Source organism: Mustela erminea, chromosome X, assembly GCF_009829155.1.
Source record: "Mustela erminea isolate mMusErm1 chromosome X, mMusErm1.Pri, whole genome shotgun sequence".
In the NCBI taxonomy this organism is placed as follows: domain Eukaryota; kingdom Metazoa; phylum Chordata; class Mammalia; order Carnivora; family Mustelidae; genus Mustela; species Mustela erminea.
In genome coordinates, this window is record NC_045635.1 from 128,155,587 (window position 1) to 128,175,019 (window position 19,433).

Sequence of the window (19,433 nt, forward strand, 5' to 3'; positions counted from 1 at the left end):
GGAACCAAACAGTACAATCGTCAAACTAGGTTCTGGAGAAACACAGGAAAGTGCATGAAAGGAGAGGTAGTTTTTCCCAGTCTGTGGAACAAGTTTTCAAAGTTATTTATACATTTGGCTTCTCTTGTGGGTTGAACAGTTCCCCCCAACACCCAAACAAAAAGAGTCCTGACCGCCAGCATGTGCGAGTGTAACCTTATATGGATACAGGGTCTACCCAGAGGCCATCGAGTTATATGAGGTCGTTAGGGTAGGGCCCTGAGCCAACGGGACCGGGTCCCCTAAAAGGGGGTCATTTGGATGCAGAGATGAGCACGCGGGGGAAGGCCACATGAGGAGGGGGACAGAGCTCGACGTGAGGTTTCCCCAAGCCCAGGAACGCCACTGATGGCCAGTGACCACCAGAAACTAGAGGAGAGGCCCCGAGCCGACGGTCCCTCAGAGCCGCCAGGAGGAGCCACGCCTGCCCACACCTGGATCTCGGACTTCGGGCCCCCTGGTCTGTGAGGGAAGGGATTTCGTTCGTTTGAGCCACTCGGTGTGGGGGCCTTGGTCAAGGCGGCCCTAGGAAACTCATACTGTCCCCAAACACCCTTAAGCAACACATCCTCAGACCGTTACCCAATACAATTAGAAATACACAGTAAGAGATGACCACAAAGTCTTGACAACTCAGATAAGCTCTACTCTGCAAGCTTAATGTCCGTGAAGACGTGAACGTAGTTTTCCTCTTCAGAAATTAGAGGAAAAGAACAAAAACTAAACCCAAAGAAAATAGGCAGATGTAATTAATAAAAGTTGAAGTTAATGAAGCAGAAAACCAAAAATTTAAAAAGAAAAAAAGGATAAAGGAAAAATCAAAATCTTGGTATTTTTTAAAGACCAACGGAATGTATAAATGGTAAAGGAGCTATTGCTGCAAATGCCGAAGAAACAGAAAGACTCGTGGCAATACACCTGAACCTTTAGAGGAAACTGACTTTACAGACCCTGACACACGTAGAGGCGCTAATGATTTTTTTAGAGCAGCATCTGATGAGACCCCATTTATGCAGAATCACAAGCGTGTGTGTGTGTGTGTGTGTGTGTGTGTGTGTGTGTGTGTGTGAAGTATAGCTAAATGTGTGGGAGGGGCATCTGTGAGGAGTGTGTTTGCACTCTCATGAGCTGGTGTATGCGTGTGCGTGAAGGTGGGTGTGTGCATGGGGAGGGACGTGTGAGTGCCGTGCACGTGCATGGGCTGAGGCACAGAAAGCAGGGTCCCCTCAATGCCAACGCGCGAAACCCTCTTGCAGATACTTGTCTGCCCTGTAGGAATTCTGCACAAGGCCAGGCTTCGCAGGAAGCACCAACACCCAGTGGCCTCCCTGAAGAAACACAGCATAATTACTGTGAGCATCCCCTACCTCCAAAGCTCACGGGTGTGCTGTGCTTTGTCCCATCTGCTGGGCGACACGCGGGCTGGGTCCAGCCTGGGACTGGTATGAATACAGCCGCCACGAGCAGTCATATGTGAGTCTGTGTGTGGACACATAAACTCATCTGTAGGCTAAGTGAGTACCTGCTAGTGGAATCACAAGGTCATGGTGGCAGGTGCATACTGGCCATTTTAAGACGCGGCCCGACTGCCTTCTACAGTGGTCGTATCCTCCAACATTTCTACCGGTTCTTCGGCATCCTCGCCGACACTTGCCACCAGCAGACTTTTATCTCGCAGCCATTCTAATAGATGTTAAATGTACAGGAATTCTGAGAGCTGATGGTGAAACACCACCGTTAATAGAAATGAAACTGTCCGAACGTTCACCTGTATTAAAACAAAGGGGTACTCGGAACTCATCACGCCCTATTTCACCGGCTTACTGCCATCCCCGCCACAGCCGACAGCACAGCGCGCTCCGGTGAGTCTCTCCCCGGCCTTGTGTTCCATGACATGGTGCGGGTGCCTGGAAACTGGCCTGGTGGACGGCCTGACACCACCATGGGACTCGGCATACGCTACAAACCAGGGCTTGATCCTTTATTGCTTGGTTGATTGTGTAAACTTGAGTCTGTAGTCATTACACTGTGACTAGCAGAAAAGGGGGTGTGTGTGTGATACTCTTCCAGTATCAAAAACTATGCTCTAGTTCAGCAAAGGTGTGCCTCTTGTCACCAATGAACATGGGAAGTTCCCACGTACATCTTTGTTTCGCTTCCTCGTACTCATTAACACAAATGAAAACAGCGACATGTGTGTTTACATCCTTCGTATCAGTAAAATTGGAAACTCCTCACGAGTGTGGATATACACACATACACGCATACCGAGAGACACACGCACACATGCGCAGACCCACACATTTGCTTTCCTGGAGAGCTGCTGTCACCCGCCCAGCCTGTCTGTGCAGCACAGAAGGCATCAGGTTTGGCCTGGGAGGGTGCCTGAGGCCAGGAGAGCCCAAGGTGGGCCCGGAGACCACTCTGGGCCAGTGGCAGTGGCCACAGATCAGGCTGTGAACCTGGCTGCCCGGGGCCTACAGTCAGGCCCCTCCTGACATGCCTATTGGGTGAGAGAGGGACCCTCTTGGCATCAGCTGATAATTATCAGCTAGATAATGGAGACCCAACCCAGCTTGGGCACCAGGGAATCTGAGGGCTCCTGGCTGCCTCAATCCTGGTGGTGCCCCTACTCTCTCAGCCCCGGCCTGGCAGGCTCTGGGGCCGTGGGCCCACGCTGGCCTGGCCTGTGGCCCTCTGCCAGGTGGGTGTTCTCCTGCGCAGGGAGCCAACCAGCCTTCCCTGGGAAGCCCAACAGTGCACAGACCACACTCCCTGACTAGCCCCCACAGGTCCTTCCCCCACTGCTGCCATCCTGTCCTTGGCCAGACCAGGGGCTTCCCTCCACCCGAGCCCCAACCCCGTTGCTCTTCTCCCCCTTAGTAGCCGTCCCCCCCCCCGACGCCTGCTATGGGCCATTCTCCAGAGGGCAGCCCGAGAGGCACTGTAAAAACATAAAATTTTGCCCCTCTCCTGCCTACAACTTTCTGTGACTCCCCATTACCCTCGGGGTCAGCCCAGGCCCCCCTGTCCGAGGAAATGGGCATGGCCCCAGGTGGTCACTGCCTGTGTTCTGACCTCACCATTCTACCTCACGCATTGCTGTCGCTCTAGTCACTCTGACCTAGTTAGAGTAGCCCCAGTGGGTCTGGCTGGCTCAAGGCTTTGCTCCTGCGAGTCACTCTTGGGTGTGGCCGCCCCACCCACCCCACCCCTTCTCACCTGCTCTCCCTGTCAGACATCCCGCCCCTGCCTTGCCCCATTGTTTGTGACACAGGTGGGGCCCCAGAGGCAGGTTAGCTTGCTCCCGGAAGCCTGACCAAGCCATAAACTTCTTCCCAGGTGCTGCCGTCACAGTACTGGCCGGACCTTCTCTCCTGCACACGTCAGGCGCCCCTCAGCTCACACGCACCAGGGGGCCCTCCTAGAGACCGACTTGCACATGTAAGGCCCCTTCCGCGTATGTGCCTGTGTGCAAAAGGGGGCGCCCCCCGATTTCTCCCGCACCCGGAGCAGGTCAGGCTGTTCTACGGGCCCATCTTTCATCCTGTTGCCACCGCGCAGGGCAGGGACAGAGGCTTCGGGAGAGGAAAGAGCTGCCCAGGATCCACAAGGGGCAAGAACTGGAGCTGGGCTGTGCACCTAGGCAGGCACGGGGCTCTGCGGGCACAGCAGCCCGGGCTCCCCGGAGGCGCTCCTCCGGTTCCGTCCCCAGCTCAGATTCGGGGCCAAGGCGGATGATCCTAAGGCCCCCCACCACCAATTTCCTGAGCCTTGGGGGTGACAATGCAGGGAGTGGGTGATGAGCAAGGCAACAGCAGACCAGAAGGGGAGGAGGCCCGTGGTGGGGGACCCCCAGCCCTGCCCGTCAGCTCCCTGGACCAGCCTTTCAGCAAGGGATCCTCACCCGCACACCCACCCACGAGGCGCACCGCCAAGCATAGGTCACAAGGGGGCGGCTGGGGAGGGGGGCTCTGCTCTGGCCTGGCTCCCCACCTGCCCCCTCTGTGCAGGGCGTAGAGGGGCAACGGGAAACTCGCTGGTGAGTGGTTGTTGATGTTTATTGAGACCAGGTGAAGGGCGGGAGCCTGCAGCAGCAAACCACTAGAGCACAGGCCGGGGGGCCGGGAGAAAGCTCTCGGGCCACAGGGCTACACAGGCCAGGGCCAGGAGCAGGCCCTGCACACACCCAGGGCTAGCAGGCTAAGAGGACAGGGAGAAACAGCAGGGCACTGGTCCGGGGCTAGCTCCAGGCCCCAAAGCCCAACGGAACAGTCAGAGCCGGTGCCACCCACGATGCTGGGAGTGGGCCTCATCCCCGCTGGGAGGTGGCCTCGCCAAGCCCCTGGCACTCAGGCTTCAAGGCTTGGGCCATCGGGTGGCACATACATGGGCTCGATGTGGGCCCAGCTTCGGGCCTGCTCGTCGGCCCAGCCAAGCAGCTCGGCAGCCCGGTGCAGGAAGACCAGGAGCAGCGTGTGGACATCGCCCTCGGCCGAGTGGGCTGCGCTGGGCTCCGCCTGGAAGTAGCGGCGGAAGAGGCTGCCCAGGCTGTAACCCTTGCAGCCCTGGGCCCTGGTGCCATGGCTGTGGGCGCGGTCCAGGCTCCGCAGCGCGGGCAGCGTGTCCAGGCAGACGGTGTCCGCGGGCAGGCGGGCGCCCAGGCGCCGCAGCTCCGTGCACAGCAGCGGGAAGTCGTAATCAAAGCCGTTGTGGGCCACGAGGCAGACGGGGCCCTCCTGGCGGCTCAGGAAGGCCTGCAGCGTCCGCACCACGGCGGCATCGAAGCCAGCCTTCCGGCACCGCGCCAGGCTGGCACTGCTCAGGCCAGTGATCTCACTGGCCTTGGCCGTGAAAGGGCGCTCCGGGCTCATGCACAGCGTGAGCTTGTCCAGGACCCGGGGCAGCACAGGGGCACCAGCCTCATCTCGGTCTGGGTTCTCCAGGGAGGAGCGGTGCACTGCAAACAGGGATATCTCAGCCACTTCAGGATTGACACTGGGGAGCCCGGTGGCTTCCAGATCCAGGAAGACGAACGTCTCTGCCCGGGGCGCCTCGGACATGGCGGTGTGCTCACGGGGACAGCAAAGCCTAAAGCTGCCAGGGTAAGAGGCACAAAACCTGAGGGCCGGAGTGATGGGGCTGCCTGGGCCCGGCCGCACACAGCTGATTCCGGGGCCAATGTTCCAAGTCCCTTTGTCCAGGATGAGGCCTCCCAGGGCCTTGGCACACTCTCCATTCTGTGTCCCAGTCCCTCCCTGGCCACTGTCACTACTACCAACTAGTAAACAGCAAAAGGTAGGGCCGGTCTGCGCAGATCCCAGCCTGGAGGCTTCTGCCACCTGCCTCCAGGTACCTGAGAGGCCAAGTGCACCAGGCCCGTGTCACTAGGGACCCAGGGAGGGGCCAGCCCGGGATGGTATCTTCACTGAGACACCTTGGCTGGGAGCCTGCAGTCCTAGGGTCATTTGTCGGGAAACAGGCAGCCAAGCCTCCTTGGTTTGGACTCCTCTGGCCTCCCTGGCACACCAGGTGCCTTCCCCAACTGGGCCACCTGCCTCTGGGCTCCCGGCGGCTGTCCTCACCAACCCTGCTGCGATGGCTTACCTGGGGCGGGTGTTGGCCGGCTTCCTGGGCTGCTGGGCACCTGTCTCCACACAGGCTGCTCCAGGCGGCCTTTAATCAGTGGCCATGGCCCGCCCCCAGCCGCCTGTTGGGCAACGAGGAGGCCTAAGGCCGCAGGACCTGTGCAGCAGGCTCACCGCCCCCTCGCTCACTCACAGGCTGCTAGACACACGCCCTGTGTTTACAAATTGGAAAGCAGGTTCCTGGGCCACACGCAGCCTCCCCACAAGCCGGGCCATGGGCTGGAGGAACATGTCCTCACAGGCTCAAGGAGGAAGCACGAGCCACCCGGCCTGGCCTCCAAGTCTGACCGGGGCCAGGACTTAGCAGCTGACTGGGGCGACTCCCAACAAGGTGGCAAGTCCCTTTCTCCAGGGCAGAGCTCCACCCGTGTCACAGGGACCAGGCTGGCCCTCATGAGGCTAAAGAGAGCTCGGGAGTGGACAAGAGGTGTATGCATGTGCCCTGCTTAGCCAAGAAAGGGAAAGGCACCCTCGGGATGGGACCTAGGTGTCACCCCAGTGACCTCGAACACTTTCCACGCTGCCTGGCTCCCACAGGCTCTCACAGGCTCGCCTGCCAACAGGAAGGGGAGATGGTATCTGTTTCACGGGCACAATGACCCATAATATCGAAGAGGCCTTTAGCTGAGGCTGCCAGGAAGGAGGAAGAGGCGAGGCCTCACCTGGCAAGCCATGTGGGCTCCAGCTGAGCCAATCCTGCCCCACCAAATGACGAAGGATGAGCAACGGGAAAGGTGGGTGTACAAGGCTGCCTCTGCGGCACCCCCAGCCCCGTGGGAGGGGGAGGGAAGGCCAGCCCCTCAGAACCCGGACAAGAAGGCCCTCCCTGGCCAGAAAGTGGGCAGCATTGTCCTGAGGATCTCATTCCGGAGCGAGACGTGTCAGCCCTCGGCAGTGGGTCCCCACAGGCCCAGCCTCCTGCCAGGGGCACAGGCAGGCAACTGAGAGGCTGGCGGCCTGCCCGCTGCGGGCCCGCATGAGTCCCTTGGCAGGTGAAGCTGTGGGTGCAGCCGGGCAGCAGTGAACCTGGGCCTCCGCCAGCGGTCTCCTTGTCTGCAGCACCCACGGGGGGGCTTGACGAGGTGAAGGCACAGAAGCAGGTGAGGCCCATAGCCAGGGCCAGCCTCTGCAGTGGACCAGGTGTTGGGAGGGAGGCCCCTCCTTGAGGCCCCTTTGGCCTGTGGCTGGTCTGAGGGAGGCAGAGGCCCCACCAGTCATGCCTGTTCCCATGCTTGCAGGGAGGGAGGTGGCCGTGACAGGCGCACTGCTCAGGGTTAGGGAGATACTGGGTCACCCTGGGAAGCCCAGAGAGCAGCTTCCTGGACAACCAGTCAGGCTACCGGCAGGAATTCCCCAGGCCGGTGCAGGGAGCCCTGGGGAGGCCGGAGGAGGGAAACACAGGGCCTGGCCCCTGGGTCCCAGATGGGGCGGGTGCCCGGGGCTGGGCCATGGCCCTCACGTGGGACCCCAAAGGCCAGTCCCAATGGATGCAGCAGGGGGCAGTCAGGTGCAACGGCGAGATGCAGACTTCTGGGGCTTGACATCGATCAGTTTAACTGGGCAGGGGAAGTAAGAGGGGTAGGAAGCCCACGGCCAGCTGCGGCCTGGGATCCAGGGTGCCAGCCCGGGAAGAGGAGCCGACGGAGCAGCGGGGTGCCCTGGCCCCTCAGCTCTGGCAGGCTTGAGGCAGCCTGGGGAACCCGAGCATTCCTTTCTCTCCAGCTCACCTCTGCCTCCTCCCTCCTTCCCTCCCAAGCTGCTTCTCCTGCCCGAGGCTCGCCCTGCACCCCCCGCCCCCCGCCACCTGGCTCTTCGGCGCGGAGCTTCCTGCTCACAGCCTACTCCATGCCCTTCTGCAGACTGTCACGGAAGATCTTGTATTTCTGGGTTAGTTCTTCCATTTTGGTGGCTGCAGAGAAAAACAAAACGAACAGCAAAGTGATGCCTCGCGCTTCCCAGCCTGGAAGAGGCCGCCGCCTGCCCCCACCCCAGCGCTTCTTCCCCCGGGCTTCCCTGCGCCTGACCCTCGGGGGGCCTGCAGCCGGTCCAACTGCCACCGAGATCTGGAAGCTGCTGAGCTGGGAGCTGCTAGGAGGTCGGTGACTGAGAGCAGAGAATGGAAGGCCCTGGGGGCTCCAGGCTGAGCCCCAGAGCAGGTTCTTCTCCCTGGGCCACATCCCTGCCCACCACAACCCCCACCACAGAGCCCAGGAGCCAGGGGTCTTCCGAGCCGCACGGCACGCCGCAACTGAGGTCCCGATGCAGGTAATGAGCGCAGGGTGCCAAGTACAGGGACTTCTGCTCACGGCCCTCTCCCACCCTGGGGCCTCCGGGCTCTTTCCTTCGGTTCCCGGGTTAGTGGCGCGTTCCCTTAAATACACACCTATTCTCTCCTCACCTCTCTGCCTCCAGCCCGGCCCCTGCCCCGCCCCACGGCAAGGTCTTTAATCGACATTTGGTCCCGCCTGTCCAGAGGGGGACACTGAGGCTCAAGCATCATGTGGTGTGCCTCAGCGGGACGAGCCCGGCCCCAACACCCCTCTGCGACCCTCCGCTCGTCATCAGCGCTCCCGCTGAGCACATTCGACTGTGCTTCCTGTCCCCATCACCTTCCTCCTCCCGTGGGGTCTTCCTAGGTCCCTTCCGGAGTCCTCCGCCTCTGCCACAACCCCTGGCCTGCCCACTGTGCCTCCTGGGGCCACCTCAACGCTGGGTGCCCCACCAGCTCACACGTCCTGGGCTCTCTTGGCCAGAAGCCAAGGAATTAGCCTCCGGAGGCTGCAGTTCACGCTCCGAAAGCTTGGACCCCAGCATATCATTCGGGGTTCCAGCCTCTATTTCTCCCTCCTCCTCCTCCTCCGCAGGGCCTGCTAGCCACTGGGACTGGCCCTCGCTTTGCTGATCTGTGTGCATTTCCTCTCTATTCTTACACACTTGCTTGCCTGCTCCTGCTGTCCTGCCCCCACAGAGCTCTCGCCCTTTTATTTTTTTCAGCACTCTGGCAACCACTTTTAACTTCTAAGGGTCTTTGCTTGTTTTCCTCTTTGTTGTTTTCTCATGGTTTTCTAGGTTAGGGTGTGCTGGGAAGCTCTCATGTCTGAATGACTTTTCCAGGTCTTTCTTCTCTGTTCCGTAGTGCTGGGCCACGCTGGGGAGAGAAGGCCTGGGAAGCTGCTGTGCTGGTCTCGCCTCGCTCTGGTGGAGACACCTGCGTCCCACGTCCTGCACAGCGTTTCCCAGCAGGGGCTCTGCAGGCGGGGTGGGGGGACAAGGCAATGGACATGGCCATCATGTCATGGACACTTGCACCAGAAAAAAGTGAGCTTCAGTTGGGATGCTGAAGCCATGCCAGGAGCCTGGGTTAGCCATTTATTTCAGTCAATTTCTTTATGAAAGGACAGGCAAGAGTCTCACTGGGGGCAGCACTCTGTACAGACTGGCCTTGCTCGCACCCTCTGCTTCCGGCCCACTCCCCACCGCCCCCTCCCCCTGCCCCCCAGGGCTGCGGGCCACACGGTCCTGGGACAGCAGCCCCGCTACCAGACAGGCCCCACTCTTCTCCCCTGGGCTGTGGCCTTCTCCAGCTCTCCGAGTTGGTGCAATCGACTCCCCTCCCACACTCCCCACAGAGGCGACGGGGCTTCAGGGCCACTCAGCAGAGACGGCGACTGGTGACCGATGATGAGAGGAGCAGCCCAGTCTGTGCCGCCAAGGCCCTCTCCACACACGCAGCAGCATGGCTCAGGACACGGGCCCAGCAGGCACCCCCAGCCCCCCCACTGCGACGTGGGGATGTGCTACCAACAGAGCCTGGCTACTGACACACAGAGAGGACGCCCAGCCTCCTGTCCTGGGGAGGGAAGGGCCACCAACACGCAGACCTCCCACAGCTGCAGGTCCTGAAGGTCCTGAAGAGGCCACAGGCCGAGGCCTTGGGTTCGGTCGGGTGGGACACAGGGAAGGCGGGAAGGCCGTTCCGACTGGCCCTGGCATGGAGTCGGCATGGACTGCTTCCCTGGTGTGTCTGTGGCCCAAGAACTCATGTCAAACAACATCTGGAGGGGCCGTGCTTTCCCTCCCCACTCTCCAGACCCACCGAGGGGGCCAGGATCTCAAGGGTGAGCCTGTGGGGCACCCCACAGAAGGAGGGGGAGAGAGGGGTTCACACAGCTCAGACGTCACGGTTAGCCCTCCAGCAGTCCTGTGAAAGACACTAAGGACCATCATTCCATTAACGATGGCATTTTATTAACAGCAATTATGTACAGTGGCGGGGGGAGTCACAGTGACAGTGGTGACTAGGATAAATGTTAGGACAAATTTTAAAATGGATGACCTTGTGGCGGGTCCATCAGGAAGAAGAGACCCGCGCGTGCCCGGTATACACATGCCAAGAGCGGCAAGGCAGCTGACTGCTTGCTGGCTGGCAAGTCCACACAGAGGGAGGGCTCAGAGCTCTGTGACCTTAAGGTACTTCTTGGGGGTGCCCTGCGGGTAAACATTTACAAGCAAACGCCAGGGCTTGGGAGCAGGTGGGGAGTGGGGTGTCCACAAGGGCTCTGAGGAATTCCGCAGGCCTAGCAGTCTAGAAGGCCACATGCACACCCAGGGCTGTGCCAGTACCCAGGAGAGGACGGACAAGGACCTGAACGATCGCCTCTGGCTGACCTCGAGGCTCAGAACAAGCAGGAAGTGAAGAAGGAAGAGCTGTCAACTGTCTGGCTGAGTGCTGATGAGAAGCCAGGCTCCGTATCTGAGAAACTCAGCGAACTCCGCAAGGGAGAAAGTCAAGGCCATCTGCACCAAGACTGATTTGAATCTGACTGTCCAGAGCCAAAGACCAATTGGTTCTTGAGCCCCAGAGGAGCAGAGGGCCCGTGGAAGGGTCTCCGCAGGGTCCGCAGCTGGGCTCACATCACAAGCCGAACACAAGATTCCTACCTGGCTCCTTAAGACTTTGCCAGCATCAGCTGTGGGGCGCTGAACATGAACAAATGACAGACACACATGGCACACGAGTCTCCCAGAGATGTGACCACCGTCCGGTTAGGACGGCAGCTAGCCGTCAACAGGAAAAGACACATGGGGCTTCCTAGGGTGCTAGCGTGTTCTAGTTCTTGACCTGGGCCATGGTTACACAAGTATTCACTTTAAAATCACTTGAATCGGGCTAACGGGGGTTGGCCAGAGCGCAGGGAAAATACCCAACTATCTCCCATTCCTATTCTACTCCCTCTGAATTGAGGTTCCTCACTAAGCACTATTTTTCTTATAAAAAAGAGCTTTTCTGAATGCATATTTCCATAATAAAATGGTAAATTTACTCAGAAAAAAAGTTTACTTGAAACTAAATGCAGATCCCATCTGCCACATCCAATAACAGAAATGTCAGAAGGATCCGATCTGGCACAGAGGCCGCAGTTAGCCCACAGGGACAGGCCTCACCACCACGACACCGGCAGCCCCATCCTCAGGGCACAGTCAATGATGGGAACACACTTTATGTCCACATGCTTCCTGCACCCTTTGGCAAGCTTGCCAGGGGAAGGAGTGCATTACCCGTGTTCAATAGGAGTATCTGAAGACTACAGAGCAGGAGAGAGAAAAGAAATGAGTAACACCGCCTCTGATTACAACACGGAGGAAAGCAGCGTCCACATCCCAGCTCGCTCCCTACAGGGGTCTTCTACATTGTCTGTCCTTTAGACAGGGGAGATGGGCCTGCAGCTTCCCTTTGCCATTGTGTGCCGTGCAACTCTACGTCGCCGTAATCAACCTTGGAAACAACAAACACTATCCCACCATAATCCTACACCATCATTTACCAAAGCACCTCCCAACGTGAAAACCTTAAGGGCTGTATCCATTTTCTGCTATTCTAAGTCTTGCAACAGCATCATATATAATAGCAAAAAACTGCAAACGACCTATAGGCCAGACAACAGAAAATGTTAAGCGACTTACAGCAAACACCCCAACAGGAAGTGCGTTTCACAACTGAAAACGTTACTTCCAAAACACAGGAAAATGCTTGTAACATTTGTTTTAAGTCATCTCTACATCCAACATGGGGCTTGAACTCACAACCCCAAGATCAAGAGTCACATGCTCTACTAACTAAGCCAGCCAGGTGCCCCAGGAAAATGCTTATCATGTGGTCCCAGGAAAAGAACATAATATAAAAGTGTGTATGTGCTGTGATGACACTTACACAAAGAAATAAAAAAGGATAAAAGGACAAAAAAGAGAGATAAATAGACCAAAATATGAATATCAACCATCTCTGGGCCACCGGGTCATGGGCTGTTTTTAGTAGACCCCTGCACAGCTTGGGGTCATCCCAATTTTCCCACAATTGTTTTATTTTATAATCTGTAGAAAGCATTTTTCCCCCAGGGAAGAAAAACCTTATGCATCAGAAGAATAAGAAAGTGAGGGACGGTCCCCAAATACTCCCCAAATCCTGGTGGAGCAAGCAGCAGCCGCGTGTGAGGCAGGCACCAGGCCGAGGCGCACGGGGACGGCCCTGCCTCTGACCACGGAGCAGGCAGGCCCAGCCCCAGGGAGCGGCAACCACATACCTAGACTCATGACAGAGTTGCTGCTGCCCCAACAGATCTGCTCGCCTTGCTGCCGCTTCGCCATCTCCACGGCTTTGGCGGAGGTGTCCGTGACCTCCACGACCGCTTTCAACAGCTGGGAGGGAGAGGGAAGCACGCAGGCATTAAACGCTGGTGGGCTGATGTGCGGACGCCATCTCCTGCCCCACCCCCCGGGTTCGCATGGAGCATGTGCTCTTCCCCAGACCCTCAAGCACGGGGCCTTCACCCCCAAGGACAGCCCCGGGAGAGGACAGGACTGCCAGGAGCTGGAGAGTCACTGAGCAGAGCTCTCCATCCTAAGTCCCTTCTTCCAGGCCCAGTGGGGACGCCACACAATTACGTGTCCTATCCCACACGAGTAGCCAAGCAAAGCCACGGGCACAGTGGGAAAAATCAATGTCCCAAGATTAACAAAAGGGGAGGGCCTTCCTGATGAGAAAGGAATGTTCCCTCTCTTGCCCTGCTGGCAGAGCTGCAAAGGACAGGCTGGTCAGAGCTTTGGAAGTCTGGGAGTCTTCGTGTTAAAAAACCAAGGCAATGCTTGCTTCAGCAGCACTTAAACTAAAATTGGGAAAAAAACAAAGCAAATGTGGCGGAAGCCCTGAGCCAACATCAGAGGTTTAGCTTGGACTCCAGGGGTCTGAAAGGCGGAACAAAGAAATGAGTAAGTAAATATTTATGTGGTCGACTCAGCATCGTGAGACCACTTTTTCCCATGTGAGCTGGGTCAGGAGCACAGACTGGCAAACATCTGTCTGTGTGTCTGGCAGAGTTCTTGGTCATACACAAACTAGCCATGATACATTCGGGCATCACGTGAAGACCGAGTGACACTGATACAGCAACAGAGGCTAGGAGCTAGGACCCAGTGCAGGCAGGACAGGCCCAGGGTCTTGGCTCAGCTAACAGACCCCGAAGCGCAGTGCGACGGACTCCCAGGGGAACATCCATGCCAGCTCTCATCCCTTCCATGCACCTCCCCACCTGCCCCAGCCCCCAGGCCGAGGCCAGAGCCCAACTGCACCAAGCCCCTCCCAGCACACCCGCCAGCTGTGGCCGAAGCTGCAGCAGCAGCTGGGAGGGAGGGAAGCACGGGAGGAAAGGGGGATTCTTACTTGGCTGCACGACGTCAGAGTCTGGTACACGGCCTGGATGATGGGGCCGCACGGGTGGAGGTAGGGGCCCGGGCGTGGGCAGCACTCACCCAGCTCGTCATCATAGACTTGAAGAAAAGCCACGACGAGCTGGTGGAAGTCCGAGATGACCAGGCGCAGCTTCTGGTCCAGGGTGCTGGGGTCAGCCGCACTCACAACAGCCCCCTGCTTGTGCTGTGCAAAGCACTGCAAAGCCAGAGGCAGAGGGACCCTTGAGGCTGCCTTGCCCGCCCCAGGGCTACCAAGTCTCTTCCCGCACCAGATACTCAGGACCAAAGGCAAAAAAGAGCAAGTGGGTTTTGAGCAAAGCTGCCACAGGCCTCTGCCTGTGGGGGCCACAGCCTCCTCCTTGGGAAAAGGAGGCCAGGACAAGGGCTGCTGGGAAGGCCACTTGTAAGAAAGCGCATGAAAGCCCAGACCCCAGGGCCCAGTGCATCGCCTGCAGGAGGCCAATCCTTTCCATTCTTCGGAAAGCCTCCGCACATCTGTCCGAAGTTTGCCTGCCTCTCTCCTTCCCATGGGCTGAGCATTCTAGAACCCACTGAGCCCTGTGCCTATACCGCCTCAGTTCTGCCTTGTAACACATTCATGGTAAAGGCAGGCCAGCCGGGCCTGGGGAAGCGACACTCCCTGCCCTGAGCCACGAAGGGCCCGGTCAGGCCCTCCCGCCCAAGCACCGCAGCCCCCAGGAGCTGGCGCCCCTCACCTCTGCCCTGAGCATCTGCAGCTTGGCAGCACTCTCCCGCAACTTTCCGGCCAGCTCTGTCACCTTCCCCTCCTCCGGCCGCACAGGGGGGCCGGCCCTGCAGGGAGAGAGGACACATCCGGCTGGGCGCCGTGCCAGGCGTCGGAGCACCCGCGGGCCACACGTGCAAGGGCTGGTCTCAGGTGACGGAACCAAGTGGGACACATACCTCGGCCAGTCAGTGCTCTGCTGGTCAAGGAGGGGCTGCATGTCCAGGGGCCACAGGTCACACTCTGGGCTCAGGAGTGTCCGCAGGCGGGGGCCGGAGAAGAGCTCCCCCAGCAGCGCCTCGTTCTTCTCTCGGGCGCCCTCTAAGTGCTCCTTCACACTGCCAAGGCAGCCCCAAGGCCGTGCTGTCACTGGCCAGACCATGGCCTCTGGGGCCTGTCCGCAGACTTGCTGAGACCCCTGGCCAGAGGGCAAAAGGAGCCCGGGCAGGGGAGCTAGGAGACGATGTCTCCCCCAGTCCCTGCCCTGCTTGGGTGGCCAGGACCGGGCCCCGGTCCTTCAAGAGCCCACCTTCCCCGGCAGGTGAGGTGGACTCACCCGCGACCGGGTCAGCATGTAGTTGCGCTGCCCACGCGGAAGTGAAGACCCCAGCTGGAGATGCACCTGCTGCTGGGCCTAGGCGCCCCGTGGGCCCCCTAGACTCGCCAGCTCCACATAAAGCTCCAAAGGCGCCCACTGAGCCTTCCGCGGAGGGCCCACCCTGAGCCTTTACCTGGGGCAGCTGGAGTATCCGACGGTCAGGCTCCGGACGGCATCCAGCAGCTGGTCCAGGAGGTGCAACTGCTTCTGGGCGCAGGCCCGGCCCTGGGCAGGGAAGAGCGGGCGCTCTCACTAGCCGGACGCACGGGGACCCCACCCCACACCCTGCCCTGCTGGGGCCGCTGGAAAGGAGCACTTGGGCCGGCGGCGTTTGCAACTGGCTTGGGGACTGCAGTCCCCAAGGACCCAGCAGGACCCAGCACGCATCCTCCAGCGCGGCTCCTTGGGAGGCCTTCCCCGCCGGCCTGGCCCTCGGCTGCATGGCCACGTCGAGAGCGGGGACTCTGGAAGCTCATCAGCCTAAAACTGGCTCCTTGGACCAATCACTGCCTCCCGCTGCCTCGTCCTCCCAGTCTGCCCCAGTGACAGAGCCCGAGAGTCACACCCGCACACAACCCTGGAGCAGAGCTGAGGTGTAGGGCACTGGGCACGACCTGGACAGGAGACAGCCTGGGCAGAAACGCGAGAGCAGCTATCACCCAGGACCCCACAAAGCCTTGACCAGTGGCCAGAGCTGGGACATCCTGCCCGCTGCCCCCTCCTCAGCACAGCCCTGACTCTGACAGCTGCCCCCACCCCGGCCCAGTGCTCAGGGCTCGGCCGGCCTGGGGCAGAGCTGGGACTGTGGTGCCGATCACACCAGCAACCCTCTTCGTTCAGCCCCACTGGTATCTGTATTGAGATGCACACGCCAGGAAATGCTCCTCTCTAAGGCTCAGTGGTTATCAGGACAGTCAAAGAGCTGTGCAGCCACTGCCATTTGCTAAGTCCGGGACATCACCACCCCCCACACCCACCCTAGTCCCCAGCACCCACAGATCTGCCTCTTCTGGACACTTCCTATAAACGGAATCTCACGTGTGGGGGCTTTTGGGACCGGCCCCTTCACTCAGCATCGCGTTTTCAAGGTCCCTCATTATTGCTGGTTTGTGCATTCCCCAGTTAAGGGGAACTGGGGTTTTTCCCTACTTTTTGGCTCTTAAGCAATACTTCCCGCTCCGGGACAAGTTTCTGTGCGGCCCTACAGCTGACAGCGGAAGCACGGGTCACGGGGCCCCTGTGGGGCTCACCACTCGGAGGAGCCACTGGACCACGTGCCCCTGTGGCTACACCGCCTGGCGCTGCCCGTGTCTGCTCGCGCTCGGGGCTGTGCAGCGGGACTTCATGGCGGTTGGGTTTGTGCCCCCGATGACGGGCAGCACCTGAAAACATGCTCCTTGGCCATTTGCTGATCTTGGAAGAAATGTATTCGGAGCTTCTGCCCATTTTTGAGTCGGGCTACTTGTTTTTCTCACAGAGTTGTGAGAGTTCTTTGTACACTCTGGATGGTAGACCCTTGCCAGATCTATGACTGACGAAGACTCTCTTTCGGTCTGTGGATTCTCTCCACTTTCTCAATGTCCTTTGAAGCACCAAAGTGGCTCATTTTAGTGAAGTCTAACTGATCTATTTTTTTCCTTTTACTTGTGCTTTCAGTATCAAAATGACTTTTTAAAAATATTACGAACTCACGGATTTGAGTTCACAGAAGGGGCTCAGTCTGCTGCATCACTGTCCTTCACATGTAACACAAGTCTCGGGTATCTGCCCTGCTCTCTCATGTGACAAGGTGCTCCTGACACAACTGGTACATTTCTCGCCCCAGGCCTGTGTTACAACCGGAGTGTCGTTGTTCTTGGCCTTTTAAGAGGCCAAGAAGCAAGGAAATACATATATATCCACACACTGTTTTTGAGTTAAAATACATTAAAAGCTTACCCTGATAATCCCAGCTCAAATTCCAGACTATGGGCTTTGACCAAACCTAATGATCTTATATCCGTACCCCAGCTCCCAGCTTCCAATATGCTGACATACATTATTTTTGTTTTTATTTTGTATTCTATAAAAAAGGAGTGAAGTACTGATCCATGTGCAAATATCATGCTAAGTGAAGAAGCCATTACGAAAGGCCACGTGCCATATGACTCCATTTACGTGAAACAGAGACCATAGAGTGATGGAGGCCAGGGTCTGTGGGTAATGGGAATGACGGCCTAATGGGCTTGGGATCCCCTTAAGGGTGATGAAAATGTTCTGAAACTAGATAGATGTACTCAGTGCCACTGACTGCACCCTTAAAAATAGTTCAGATGGTAAATTTTATGTTATGTGTATTTCACCACAACAAAACAATGTTTTTAAAAAAGAACCCTTCAGATCCTGCTGGGAAATCTTTTTAATGGTCAAAATGGTAAATATTAGGGTGCTTGGGTGGCTCAGTCAGGCGTCTGCCTTCAGCTCAGGTCATGGTCCTGGGATCCTTGCATCAAGCCCCACATCAGGGTCACTGGGGAACCTCCTTCTCCCTCTCCTCCCAACTGCCCACTTGTGCTTTCCATCTCTCTCTATCTAAAATCTTTTTTAAAGGGTAAATATTATGCTATGTGCAATCTACCACAATGAAAAAAATATTTACAGATAAAAAGAAAGAGAGGGGTTAGAGTTCCAGGTAAGACCGAGGGACCAGCTTCCCCCACCCAATGAGCACCCACACCTAGGAGTGGGACAGAATGTGTGCATCGGGTGTCTAAAGTCTTGGAAGGGCCAATATCAGCAGGCACGTCAGGGAGGCACACCAGAGTCCAAGGTTACCACTAAGACTGGTGACAACTTACCATGTTCTAACCTGCACTCAGCCTAGGTCAAACCCAGAAGGGAGCAAAATGGTACAGAGAGCTCCAGAAAAGGAAACCCCTAACACTCAGGGAGAACAAGAGAAATCCCTGGCCTTCTCTCTCTCTGCTCTACGACCCCAGAGGCCAGGTAATGTCATGGCAGGGGCGGCAGCATCAACAAAGGTAGCAAATAACAGAAAACTGCTCTGGGAGCAGGGAACCTTCCTCTCCATTCAGTGGAGCTACCGGGGGGGGGGGGGGGGGGGGCAAACCCTTCACGGCTTCTTCCACTCTGCCCTCCCAGCACGGTGTTACAGTCACAGAAGTGGCTAGTTTATGGCCAGGGGACAGCAAAGGATGGCCCTTTCCCCAGAAGCCAGATAGAACCAAAGAGATGACAGGAAGGGAAGATCTAAGGAAAGTAACCCTACAAATTTGTTTACAAATGCCTGGGCTCACCCCCACACATGCAGGGGTAGATCTGATCTTGATGACCATCCCAAAGAATGATTACAGGGGAGAGGCCAACACCCAGGTCCCAGGCGACCGTCAGATGGTGCGCACGCAGGACAGGGCTGGGCAGCAGCACAGAGGCTGCAGACACTGAGCTGACACTGGTTGGAACCACAGGCCAGAGGAGGAGGCCGGACGTCATGCAGCTTAACCCTAAGCAGGTCACGTGCCTGCTGAAACACAAACACCCACATTCCCCATAAAATTTAACAAGGCCCAGAGACAAAGTCATAGTCAGGAATGTCCAGGATGCAATCCACAATTATTTGGCACATGAAGAAGACTGTGAAAATCACAACTTGCACGAGAAAAGAAAATCAGCAGACACCCGTCACAAGACGGTGCAGATGCTGGAATTACCTAACAAAGTTAAAGTGGTCATTACAAAAATGCTCAGTACGTCACCGCGAACGCTCTTGAAACAAAAGTTAAAGAGAAAACGTTAGCAAAGAAATTTTTTTAAAAACAGGAAATATCTTTAAGAGCTGGAAAATCAAATAACCGAAATAAAAAACTCACTTGTGGCCCAAACAGCAGATTGGAAGGGACAGAGGCGAGAGTCAGTGAACTTGAAAACAGATTAACAGAAACTATCCATTGTGAGCAACAGCAAGGAAAAAAACACCGAAAAAAATTAAGAGCCTCATGGACATGTGGTACAATAATAAAAGGTCGAACATGTGTGTCATAGAAGCCCCAAAAGGAGGGGAGAAAAACATGTGGGCTGAAAAAATATTTGAAGGGATGATGGCTGAAAACTTCCCAAATTCAGAAAAAGACACAAACTTACAGATCTGAAAAGCTGAGTGAATCCAAATAGGACAAACCCAAAGAAATATTTTCACAAACACATAATCAAATTGCTGAAAACTAATGACAAAGAAAAGTTTTAAAGCAACAGGAGAGAATTAATGCATGACCCATAGGGGCAAAACTATTCAAATGACGGCAGATTTCTCATCGGAACCTATGGAGAAAGAACTGTCAACACAAAACTCCGTATTCAGTAAATATATCCACCAAGAACAAAGGGGAACTGGACATACTCAAATAAGTGAACGCTGAGAGAACTTGGACCCACCCAGCAGACCACTTCCAAAAGAACTACTAAAGGCCGTCCTTCAGAGAGAAGTGAAGTGATACCGGAAAGAAACTTGGAACATCACAAAAGAAGGAAGAATAAAGGACAAAACCTCACAATCAGCTCAGCAGATGCAGAGAAAGCATTTACAAAAGTCAACACCCTTTCAGGATACAAACACTAACAAACAGGACAAGAAGGGAGCACCCTCCACCTGATATAGGGG

At 56.8% G+C, this 19,433-nt stretch overlaps 2 protein-coding genes across 6 annotated transcripts in view; both read right to left on the bottom strand.

The window, feature by feature from the left end:
* Nucleotides 1-4,079: 4,079 nt before the first annotated feature.
* On the bottom strand, nucleotides 4,080-7,367 carry TREX2 (three prime repair exonuclease 2). 2 transcript variants are annotated; one of them, XM_032329483.1, is made up of 2 exons: nucleotides 5,647-7,367; nucleotides 4,080-5,160 (listed from the first exon to the last, which is right to left on the bottom strand). In XM_032329483.1, the coding sequence occupies exon 2, from the start codon at nucleotides 5,100-5,102 to the stop codon at nucleotides 4,392-4,394; it is 711 nt and encodes a 236-aa protein (XP_032185374.1). In that variant the 5' UTR covers nucleotides 5,103-5,160; nucleotides 5,647-7,367; the 3' UTR covers nucleotides 4,080-4,391. The 2 variants fall into 2 exon arrangements, with proteins under 2 accessions (XP_032185374.1, XP_032185373.1); XM_032329482.1 differs by having other exon boundaries at nucleotides 4,080-5,136; nucleotides 5,647-7,366.
* A 48-nt stretch (nucleotides 7,368-7,415) lies between these two features.
* The window catches only part of HAUS7 (HAUS augmin like complex subunit 7), a 28,764-nt gene continuing 16,746 nt past the window's right edge, over nucleotides 7,416-19,433 (bottom strand). For 2 of the 4 annotated variants that reach the window (XM_032329474.1, XM_032329478.1), the window contains 6 exons: nucleotides 14,910-15,001; nucleotides 14,358-14,516; nucleotides 14,150-14,246; nucleotides 13,405-13,629; nucleotides 12,269-12,383; nucleotides 8,630-8,935 (listed from right to left, as the gene is read on the bottom strand). In XM_032329474.1, the coding sequence (XP_032185365.1) occupies nucleotides 8,706-8,935; nucleotides 12,269-12,383; nucleotides 13,405-13,629; nucleotides 14,150-14,246; nucleotides 14,358-14,516; nucleotides 14,910-15,001 (918 nt within the window). In that variant the 3' untranslated portion in view covers nucleotides 8,630-8,705. The other 2 variants (XM_032329475.1, XM_032329476.1) reach the window with 2 other exon arrangements.